Genomic DNA, 12,060 nt, shown 5'->3' with positions numbered 1-12,060 from the left:
GCTAATGAGGTACTGCATATTCATATCAGTTCCTCATTAGCATCTTCCAAAGTGCCTCATTAACATGCCTCTGCATGTGTAGACGCAGCTTGGATGTTTCAGAAAGTCCGTCTCTCTAGCCATATATAAAACACCCATGGGCCTCATGCAGCCTGCAGGTTGCCCGCCACTCTCCTAGCTGGTTAAGTTTTTAAAGGGCCCAGGAATCTCTTTTTCTGCCCCCTTCCCTCTCTCATCTCCCCTTGCTTGGCTAGATTTCAATAGAATACTTCTTCAGCCTATATGGCATGGAACTGAGTTGCGTTTGCACTAATGCTAACTTGTTGTAACCAGCATGTGGCAGATTTAGTCAAGTTGCCTGGCGCACTGCTGGAGGGTGTGCTCATTTGGTGGTATAGCGGAAAGTCAGTGGCACCTGTGCACACTTAAAAATCCCGCAAAGGGGCACGGTTTATTTTGTTTGGCTTGAAAAATCCCACTAGCCGCCGAGCTGTATCTTCTGAGGAAGGCTCCCATTGACTGTAATGGGTGCTGCCTTACAGACTGACGGAAGCAGGACTCCATTCCCACTCCTTGCCCCCATCTAATTCTAAATAATGTGGATAAAGGATCTTGCTGCCTGTACTGAATAACCTCCTTTAATGTCCATTTGGGCCATCTGAGCTATAGTTACTAAGGGATCCCGGAGTAGGAAAGAAGAAACGTCCCTTTTAGAGGCTGTCGGGCTTTTATTTTCACAGTTGTGCATAGGATCTCTAGGTCCCATGTTCCATAATTTCAGAGTTCTCTGCTCGTTTTTCTCACAAGCTGTCTGTCGGATGTGAACGCCCTAGGTAGGTATGGGCTGGCTTAAACAGATTTCCAGAGTCCACTTGATTCCAACAGGCACAGATAATGAATCAGTTTAGCCAGAGTTGCCTTGAGTTCAAGCCACGAAAGAAAACAGTAGTAAAAGTTGTTTCACAACTGTTCTTGGCTAAAATAATTTTTAACTCTAAAAGTAACAAAGAAAACTCAGAATATGTCTAATGTTAGCAAATACGATCAAATGCTGCCTCTGTATAACTTTTTATTTAGTTGGCAGTGATCCATAAACTGCTTTCTTCATCATTTCAACAGAAAAGGAACTTCCTGGCAAGGTTGTCTGGGTGACAGGTGCCTCCAGTGGAATTGGAGAAGAGTTAGCTTACCAGCTAGCAAAGATCGGGTCTCTGCTTGTGCTTTCTGCAAGAAGGGAGAATGAATTGGAAAGAGTGAAAAAGCAGTGTCTTGGTGAGTAAACAAGTAACTTTCCTATTACTGATCTGGCTTTTGCCATGATAGTTGCTGTAGAAGGGAATCCATGCCAAAGCAATAATTTAAAAAAGCCAAATATGAATTTATTTATTATAATCTAGGTCTTGAGTTCTGCATTCTTAGAACAGGCCGGGAGCTTTTTGGGTTGGGGGTCAGTGACCCACAGAAAAACCACTAGGGGCCAGGGACAAGTGAGAAGTGCAAAACAAAAGAGCACCCGGGCCCCACCCCTTACTGGGCTGGCTTCAAACTGAGAAGAAGCATGGGAGCGGGAGGGAATGACATTCACCTCACCCTCATCCCCTTCCAGAACTTGAGGGGATTGAGGTTTAGGGCTTACCTGTGGGTCCAGGGCTAGTAGAATTTGTGGGGCCTCTGAGGCTTTAGGTTGGGCCCAAAATGAGGGGTTTAGAGTATGGTAGGTGCTGCAGGAGAATGGGGTGGAGGTGTGGGATCAGGGAGGGAGGGTGCAAGGGCAGGGTGCAGGGTCTGGAAGGGAGGGAAGACCCAGGGGAATATGGAGCTGCCCAGGGTTGGTGGGGAGGGAAGGTGCAGGGACAGGCAGACGATAGGGGTGCCTGCCTGGTGCAGCTCCTGGGCCAGAGGATGTAAACAACTCAGCACAGCTATGCATGTTGCAGAGAAATGCTCCCTGCAGGCACCGTCCCCACCGTTCCAGTTGGCCATCTGTGATTACTGGACTGTAGGAGCAAAGGGAGGCAGTGCCTACAGGAAGCACTTCCAGTACTGTGCAGAGCTGTTTCCTCCCCTCTGACAGGCAGAGCCCGCACGCCAGATCAGGCCCTGGCTGGTCTTGACCAGGGCTCCCCACTGCAGGGGTTTGCAGGGAAAGCTCTGAGCCCTGTGGGTCAGATTGAGGGCAGCCATGTGCTGAATCCGGCCCATGGGCCATAGCTTCCCCATCCCTGTGTTACAGCCCCTGTATTTTAGAAAGCTCCAGTTGTATCGTACGCTGTTACAGGAGGAGTGAAAGAAAAATGTTCAGATGCCTGAAGCTGCAGATGGGTGTGTAGGTATTTCTGAGAATCCCTTATGTGCTTATCTGTAGTTTTAGGCAGTCTAACAGTTGAGCTGTTTTCTCTTGAAAATGAGACTGTGTTTTTCAAAGGAACATCAGGGCACTGAGCCAACTGGGTGGGGTCTTGTGGAAATTCTGGCAGGCTTTGTGTAACGTCAAGCAATGTTTAAGCTGCCCAGGATAGGCATAAACTTGCCTGTTGTGGCAGATTGTAAACTTCAGTACTGAGCTTCCCTGACTCAAAACAGCCCAGCTAGCAGGCACTGTAATCCCGGGCAATCAGCATTGCAGGAGCACCAGAACACACACTGGATAGAGTTCCCTGAAACAGACATTCTGAAGGGCTCCTTCAACTTACTCTGGCTTCAGGGTCTGTTAATGCAACACTGTGGGCAAAGTAGACACCCCAGAACTGAGAAGGTGTCTCTTTGGCTCCAAGGCCGGTGTAGCTGGAATGTTGGCCAGTATTGTTCCAATCATTATCCTTCCTGTGGCTCTACTGATCAGGCTTCCAGATTTGACGCATTAGGGCCACTTCTTTGGGTAGTGTGAGTTAGCTGATTCAGTGGAGTTCTGGTGAACTAAATCAGTGGAGGACCAGATCCGTAGGAGTTGCTGTGTATTGCCATTCTCTTGGAATGAGACTAAATACCAACTCTTGGCTTGCAAATGGTCCCGTATTTCATACTGTGGGGAAGTATTTGGAAGAACTGAGATGAACATGATGGAGTGTCTAGTGTGAGCTTTTTTATTTTTTAAATGAAGCTGTAAATTTTCTTTGGTATTCAGTCCTTTGGCCTGGTCAAAGACTTCTGTAAACCCAAACATGATTTAGTATATGCCAAATGGAAGAGAGAATTTGTGGGATAACTGTTACATTTGAACCACTTCTGTAAGGTTGTTGCAAATAATGGATGGTAAACTCCAAGACAGGAAACCTATTTTTTTGATTGATTGAACCTTTTTTACCTGTAGTTTCTGTTCATACATGTCCACCTTGCCCCATGCGTCTTTCCTCCACACACAATTGAAATTTGGTATTGTCAGTGCAAGGAAAAATTCTGAGGAAACTAATTTTGAAGACATCCTTGATATTGTGTAGCATGGCCTGTATCTTGAGTGAGTTCCAACACTTAACTTGTTGCACCACTGCAGTTGGGTATTTTAGAAGTCATTTTGTTACAGGTTTGGGTGAATTTAATTATGGAATAAGCCCCTGGTTTTTGGGGATTTGCCTGCCCTATTCCTTGCAGTCTGCCCTGATCATAGCCGCATCCTCAGAATAGTTCAGACTTCTTCCAGAGGTACTGAGTTCCTATTGATTTCAACTGGACACTTTTGTTTTCATTCAGTAGCTGAGTCAGTAGTTTTTTAGGTTTATATCTTAGAAATGTGGGGCTGGAAAGAACGTCAATAAGTCTTCAAGTCCAGCCTCCTGTGGCAGGACCATGTAAACCTAGGCTATCCCTGACAGGTGTTTGTCCAATCTGTTTTCAAAATCTCCAGTGACAGGAATTCCACAGCCTCCCTTGGAAACTTTATTGCTGAGCTTAGCTACCCTGATAACTAGAACGCATTTCTTAATTGCTACACTAAAATCGCCCTTGAGACTGTTCTTTCCCAGTATTTTACCCTTTCTTTGTCTGACAGACTTACTGATTCTAGGAGACCCTCACAAGTGACCCTCTGTCATCAGTTAACTAGCCCTTTTTACAGACCAGTCATCTTATAGCACCTAAACTCTTTAGTGGCTGTAACCAGCTTTGTTACAGATAAGTGTGAGACTGTGCAGCAGTCCCTGTTGTGTAGATGTGACCTCACTGAACAGAAACATTCATGGGTCCAGTCTGCCATCAGTGTGTTTGAACAGCAGAATGGCAAGACTGCATGTGTCTCCCTGAGCATATAGTTTACCCTACAGGACTTTAATTGATATTGATGAATGAAATGCCAGCTTGAAATGCCAACAGCAGTAGCTTTAATCTCAACAAAACAGAGTTATTAAATCCAGGTGCACAAGCAGGGATGAAGCATTTGTGGCAAAGGTTATATCTGTGATGGGGGAAGAAGAGGAGTTGGCATATTGGGGGCAGGGACAAAGTCCAACACAGTATTTGCCTAGCATTGTGGAAACAAGATTTACTCTTGTTTGTGTACCATGGATTGCTCTGTGTAATTGTTAGCTGATCATACAACAGCCCTCTGCTCTAGTGTGCAAAGAATGCCAAGAGAAAGATCAATGCAGTTATGGCCCAGCAACAAAAATAAGTGCATTAGTTACCCAGTGGTGTCTAATTAAAAATATTTAAAACAGACAAATAGACATTCAGATGGGGGTGTGCGGGGGGGGGGGTGTTGGCGGGGTGGGAAAAATGTTGTTGCATTTGCTGTGTGGAGAAGACTCAAGTTGCTGTATAGGGAGTGGGCTCAGTGCAACTGAGAGAGGTAACAAATAGACATCTGATGCACTCAGCACAGACTTGGAACTGATGGAACTTGGCTTGGCTAATGTGTTCATCAGCCTGAAAGCATCCTAAAGGGCACTTGGTATTAAACAAAACCAGAGATAATGCAACAGAGAAAATGTCTTAGGAGAAGGAGTTAAGCCTCCTCCAATCCTTGTTAATAACAAAATTGACAAACACAAGCATTCTGCTTGACCATCAAAAGTACTTTTAACAAAAGAAAAGGGCAGCTTGGCCGTGAAGGATTGGAGATTGGTCAAGGAGGAGAGTTGGTCTATAGAGCAGTGGTGGGAAAAGTACTCCCAAAAGTTACTTGAGTAAAAGTGTAGCTGCTTTGTGGGAAAATGTAATTACGTAAAAGTCAGTATCTTTCTGTTAAACGAGATGAGCAAAAGTGCAAAAGAATTGTGTCTGGATTGTACTCAAGTATCCGGAAGCATCCATAGAGTTGGATAGGGTGACTGCTTTAAGAGCATTAAAAATAGCCACTGTCACTTTCCCTGACTCTCTGGTTCTCATCAGTTGGCCTAACAATTTTACTGGGATTTGATCTCAGGTAACCTTAATGTTTGTTTTTGTAATGTAATGCTTAACGTCTGAGCACTTGCCCACATGCCAAATTAGCATATGGCAAACCAGGCTGTGAATCTGCTGTGTACCAGGTTGCTGTACATGAGCTGCCCAAGTGAATGAGGCCTTACTCTGTATGAGACTCCTGAGCATGCACCCGTGGTTTATGCTTGTGCGTTTTCTACTTAGCATTTATTTTTTCATGACTATACAAGTTTAAAAAAAAAGTGTTTAAAAAGACAGAACACTGTGACTTTCATTTGCTTAACTACCAAATAATTTACCTACACATACAATTTTTTATTTGAATCCTGTTCCTGCCTTGGAGAGCTGTTTCTGTCATCATATAGCAGTGCCATCTTTCAAGGTTCTCCAGCCTCTAGCTTGGGGATTGGATATGCAGGCTGGGCGTTACTGCCCCTGGCTGTTTTGGGAAGGACAATACAGTAGTTCCTTGATTTACGCAAGGGTTGCGTTCCCACATACCCTTGTGTAACTGGATTTCGTGTAAGTTGGGGGCAGCTTTTTTCCCTGGCGGAACGCACATTCTGCAGCTGGGGAAGCACCTGGAGCTCCTTTTCAAAGGTAAGCCCTGGGGTGGGGAGGGGCAGTTGGGGAGGGTTAAGCCTGGCTGTAGGCTGGGGCCGTGGGAGGGAGGCAAGGGGGTTAAGCCTGGGGTGGGTTAGGGCTGCGGGGGGTGGTGGAGTTGAGCCAGAGCCACGCATGGGTGGGCGGTGGCAAGGGGGGGGCAGTTGAACCAGAGCGGGGGTGGAGCTAGAGCCATGCGCAGGGGTTGAACCAGTGCCATGTGAGCAGGGAGGGCAAGGAGTTGAGCTGGAGCCACATGCTCTGGTGGTGAGCTGGGCCTTGGGGCGTTTGAACCAGGGCCACACGTGAGGGGTGATGAGCCAGGTCTGGGTGTGGAGGGGGGCGTGGTTGAGCCAGAGCTGAGTGTAGATGTGGGAAGCCAGAGCCAGGTGGGGGGTGAGCAGGAGCCATGTGTGGGTGGTGAGTGGGGTTGCGGGGGGGTTGAACTAGGGCCGTGTGGGGCTGCGGGGTTGAGCCAGGGTCTGCGGGAGCAGAATTTTGAGTTACGCTTAACTTGTCTTAATGTGAGTTAAGCACAACTTGAACTCAGGCATTTTGAGGGTTTACTGTACTGTGCATGCTGTCAGAAATGCATACAACTGAATAGTTGAACCAGCAGGCAAAATATGAAGGCGTATGATACTTTGTATTTGTGAAGGTCTTGGTTAAAATCTTAATTCAAAATAATATCTTGCAGTGTTTTATCAGGAATGTGTAAATTTTTTGTAGAATGAAGTGCATTGACACGTTCAAGGTACTTAAGCCTATTTCATTTAATAAGATAGTACTTTACATTGATATTGTTAGCTGATTTTGTGTCTGAGAAAACATCTATTCCCTTTTTGTTTCTTTTTTGAGTTACATTGGCGATGAGCCTATTGGATTTACTTACTTAATTTGTGATATTTTAAATAAATGTGCCTTATTGGTGTTCTGGCTGGAATGTTACTTGCAAATACTTTTTATTTTTAGAGATCTCCAACTTGAACAGTGATGATATCCTTGTTGTACCCCTCGATTTGACTGACAGAAGTTCCCATGAAGGTGCAACTAAAACTGTTCTTCAGCACTTTGGCAGAGTGAGTTGAATTTTGGGCTGAGTCTTTTCCCGCAATTTACACCCACCCCCATTTCTGACCTTTTATTTTTTGTTTTTGTTTCCAGTAACTCAGTGAAGTTGATTACCCATTTTGTAGCTTTGTGCACATGCATGTGTGGCAAGCAAGTCCTTGATCCTACAATTGTTTGTGTTGCCGTTAACTTCAGTGGAGTTCTGCACATTTGCTTATTGTTGCACCTAAATTCTGCAGAGATGTATAAATCTAATAATTTGATTGTTCCTGAACTGTGACCATATAACTTCATTTCTAGACCCATAAAAGAAAAGGAAGAACAATAACTCTGCATATTGGTGTGAAAGTTGAACCCAGGAAAGCAAATTCAAAGCTTCATTTGCGGTGATAGTAGTATCTGTTTGTTAGCTGTTGTGCACAACAGAGCTCAGAAGTTGTTTGTTCATATCAAGCATATGAAGGGGAGGAAAAAAAAATCAAATACTTTCTTGTGCATAGGTGTTCTGCTCCACATGCCTGGCTCTGTGCCCAGATTTCAGATTGCTGTTTTAACTTTAACTTCATACAGAGTAATGAAGTGGAAAGTTTTCAGTAGTGTCCATTGTGCTCCTGTCACTTCATGGTTTTACAGTCCTGTTTTTGTATTTGTCTCTCTGCCCTCTCTGGGCAGATGTAAGGGTCAGTCCATGTGAACCATCCTGGAAGTCCAGGACCTTGTATATTACATGCTACAAGATTATAGGCATATTTTCCCCCCAAAAGTCCTGCTACATGTTTCAGTCTGCAGGTGTTCTTCTGTGCTGAGCAATAACCAATTAGTTTATGTAAATTGTTTGGTTTTTTTGGTCACCTTTCTACTAATCCAGGACCAAAATTAGCTCCAAATTGAGATTTGGCTAATTGTCTTGGGTTTCTGCCACTAGAGTGACTTAAACATCTCCTGCAGCAGATAATTGTGACCCAATGCTACAAAAGCTAGGAGATACTAGGGAGAAAAGGCAGCCAAAACTTGTCTCCTCAGGGAAAAGCATTGGTGGGTAGAAAGTGTATAATCATTTGTTGTCTCTTTACTGAAGATTGATGTTTTAGTGAACAATGGTGGACGTTCCCAGCGCTCCCTGTTTGTGGACACGAAGTTGGAGGTCTACCAAGCCATAATGGAACTTAACTACCTGGGTACAATCTCCTTAACTAAACATGTCCTGAATCACATTATCCAAAGGAAGAAGGGGAAGATTGTAACTATGAGCAGTGTAATGGGCATCATGGGAGCTCCCCTTGCCACGGGGTATTGTGCCAGCAAGCATGCCCTCCAGGTAAGGTAAATTCTATCTGGGGTGCGGGTGGGGACAGGACTAGGAGCTCTCCCCCTCCACAATGGTAGGGACCGGCTGGGATGGATTAAAAGGTCTGGGAGGTCACATTTGGTCTGTGGGCCCTATCATGTCTGCCCCTGAACTACTGCAGAAGTGTGATTTGTTTTCAAGCTTAAACTGCAGTGGCTGTTACTGTACAAGGGTTACACAAGGGCCTTCAGAAGGGAGAGATGAGGATCAGACAGCTAGCAGAGGAGAAGCGAGCGCACAGAAAGCACAATAAGGACTTGCCAGACTCCCACCACATCTGCAAGAGATGCAGCAAGGACTGTCACTCTCGTGTGGGTCTTCATAGTCACAGTAGACGCTGTAAACGAAGTCCTCAATTTAAACTATAAAGGGCGCGATCCATAGTCTATGCAGACTGAAGGCTGCCTACTAGCTACTACTAGGAGGTACAAGTAGTTGTACCTGTGGATGCACTGGTAAACACAGTGCCAGCGGGCCACCAGGAGCTTATCCTGGTGAACTGTCTGACCCGTAGGCTGCTTATTGCCCATCCCTGCTCTTGAAAGTTTGTATACATGTAATTGTTTTGTAGATGCTCAGCCTTAAGTGGTGGCACACCAGGTCCAAATAAAGAATGCAGACTGACTGACTGCAACATGCACTTTATACAAATACCTAATTTGATAATTGGTAGCACCTGGAACCTAGCATGTCTAATCAAATTTCTACAACAGGTTTCCTTTGCTAAAAGCAAAGGCTTCTAGTTCTTGCAGAACAACCATGCAGTTAGGAGCAGAACATCTTAGTGTGCATGTTCCATTGAGCTGAAAGTGCAGATAGCTGGATAATGCTGTTCCTGTTCTAATGCCATCCCCTATTCAAATGTACTCTTGTGAGGGTGTCAGCAATGGGTTGCTGTGTGGGGTGAATGTCTCTTTTCATTTCTTCAAGTGTTAGGCTTTCTTTCAAACTTGCCCTAGTCTCTAGGTTTCTTTTTGACATTGTGTCCAAATAGCAATAATAATAAAAGTACTGATCTGTTATCAATCCATTGTGCAAAATACAAACACAGCAGTGAGAAGAGCTTCGTTAAAAAATTCAGTTATGAGCCAGAAGAGACTCCAGCTTGCTTCCCAAGCTGTTGTCTCTGCAGTAACAATGCATAAAAAGGAACAAAGTTTTTAAGATGTCACTGAATACTTAAGTGGCAGTTCGGAGTAAAACTCTGCATCTTTTTTTTTTTTAAAAATGTTGCTCTTCAGCATAGAACAGCATTTCAAAGTGTCATGGAGGATAATCAAACCAAAGGTGGAAAAAATACTTACTTGACTATCTACAATTAACACAAAATGCAATGGTCTCCCATCTCTTACTTAGACATACCTGCACTTACAATTTGTTAAAAAGCTTTTTGATAGTTACGTGGAAGGGACTGGTCACTCTTCCCTTTATGCTATGAATTGAGACCTATGGAATCTCTCAAAGCAATGATCTAATAACAAATTTGCACTGTGTTGGGGGAATGTTTTGGCCTGTAGTAACAGAGAGTAAGCCATGCTAGTCTATACACTACCAAAACAAAAAGCAGTCAAGTAGCACTTTAAAGACTAGCAAAATAGTTTATTAGGTGAGCTTTCGTGGGACAGACCCACTTCTTCAGACCATATCCAGACCAGAACAGACTCAATATTTAAGACACAGAGAACCAAAAACAGTAAGCAAGGAGGACAAATCAGAAAAAGATAATCAAGGTGAGCAAATCAGAGAGTGGAGGGGTGGGGGGGAAGATCAAGAATTAGACTGAGTCAAGTATGCAGACGAGCCCCTATAGTGACTCAGATAGTTTCCATCTAACTTTGAGTCACTATGGCTATGTCTACACGTGCCCCAAACTTCGAAATGGCCATGCAAATGGCCATTTCGAAGTTTACTAATGAAGCGCTGAAATGCATATTCAGCGCTTCATTAGCATGCGGGCGGCAGCGGCGCTTCGAAATTGATGCGCCTTGCTCCCGCGCGGCGCGTCCAGACGGGGCTCCTTTTCAAAAGGATGCCACCTACTTCGAAGTCCCCTTATTCCCAATATTCGAAAAGGAGCCCCGTCTGGACGCGCCGCGCGGTGGCAAGGCACGTCAATTTCGAAGCGCCGCTGCCGCCCGCATGCTAATGAAGCGCTGAATATGCATTTCAGCGCTTCATTAGTAAACTTCGAAATGGCCATTTGCATGGCCATTTCGAAGTTTGGGGCACGTGTAGACATAGCCATAGTGACTCAAAGTTAGATGGAAACTATCTGAGTCACTATAGGGGCTCGTCTGCATACTTGACTCAGTCTAATTCTTGATCTTCCCCCCCACCCCTCCACTCTCTGATTTGCTCACCTTGATTATCTTTTTCTGATTTGTCCTCCTTGCTTACTGTTTTTGGTTCTCTGTGTCTTAAATATTGAGTCTGTTCTGGTCTGGATATGGTCTGAAGAAGTGGGTCTGTCCCACGAAAGCTCACCTAATAAACTATTTTGCTAGTCTTTAAAGTGCTACTTGACTGCTTTTTGTTTTGTTTTGGCCTGTTCACTCTTTGCATTGTGGTACAAAAGCACATGGTAGGATATGCCACGTGGATATCTGTGTGACAAATAGAACTGTAGGATATTTCTCCTAAGAGAGGTTATTCCTGATTCTGTTCACCAGGCCATAAATTGACTAATTTTCAACAGCGAACACCAGGTAAAAAAACAACTTTTGATTGGCCTGTTTCAATGGGTGGTGGGTGAATGGCTGGCTTGGGCTAAGCAAGTTCCAACCCTCTCCTTCGAGCCCAAAGCCCTGCCCCTTCTGTGCCCAATGGCCACTGGGCCCTGCCCAAGGCTAGCACACGTCCTTGCAGTGTGGGCAGCCTTGTGGCCTCAGCCTGACCCGAGCACCACCTGCACCACTAGCTACAGTGCCCTGCCAACTGAAGCCACCTCATTTTCCACCCCCCAGCATGTGGCAGTATACCCCCGGTACTAGAACCCCCATGGCTCCAACCTCTGCAGGCTCTCTAGAGAACAGCCTGCTTTCCAGTAGGAAGGGTCTGAATATGGGTGGGTGAGGCCACCTTTGCTATCTGGGGAGGCATTGCCTTCCCTTGCCTGCAGGACCCACTGCTCATGCATGTTCCACAAAGCAACCTTTGTGCAAAAGTTAATAGCTACAGAACTTAGGAAAGAATATATTCTGGTACCTTGGTCCACATAGCACTTCAGAGGTGTGACTGCAGCAAGTCTAGACATACCCAAGGTAGCTTTTCGCAAAGCTAGATCTAGGTCAAAGCTAGCTCCAGTGGCATAGCAGCGAGATCCTGGCTGCACAGGCTAGCCCCAGCCACGCAGGACCCTATGTAGGTGCCACCACCCATGCTACTATTCCCTCCCTATTGCTCCCTACTGCTACCCATGGCCACCACCCATGCTACTGTTCCCTCCCTATTGCTCAAAACTGGCTTGAATAATCAGCTAGATTTTGCTACACACAGTATAGTCACATCTCCCGTGTGGTAAAGCTCAGCTTCACTCTACAGTTTTTTGCAGTGGGTCCAGTCATTGTCTAGCCCAAGCTCCAACTGAAGCCAAGGGCAAAATTCCCCCTTGAATTCAGTGGTGGTAGAATTGGACATTTTGAGCAGTTGCTTCAAGTTTGTGCTGAACAGCGTTCCTTCCTTCC

At 45.2% G+C, this 12,060-nt stretch overlaps 1 protein-coding gene across 1 annotated transcript in view; it reads left to right on the top strand.

The window, feature by feature from the left end:
- DHRS7 (dehydrogenase/reductase 7) overlaps positions 1-12,060 on the top strand; it is a 35,147-nt gene that overhangs the window by 19,513 nt on the left and 3,574 nt on the right. Inside the window, exons 2-4 of the mRNA XM_074996299.1 lie at positions 1,120-1,272; positions 6,931-7,037; positions 8,108-8,347. Coding sequence (XP_074852400.1) covers positions 1,120-1,272; positions 6,931-7,037; positions 8,108-8,347 — 500 coding nt within the window. The remainder of the gene's footprint in view (positions 1-1,119; positions 1,273-6,930; positions 7,038-8,107; positions 8,348-12,060) is intronic.

Source organism: Carettochelys insculpta, chromosome 6, assembly GCF_033958435.1.
Source record: "Carettochelys insculpta isolate YL-2023 chromosome 6, ASM3395843v1, whole genome shotgun sequence".
Classification (NCBI taxonomy): domain Eukaryota; kingdom Metazoa; phylum Chordata; order Testudines; family Carettochelyidae; genus Carettochelys; species Carettochelys insculpta.
Note: the sequence above shows the minus strand (reverse complement) of the source record. Positions and strands in the feature narration are given on the sequence as shown.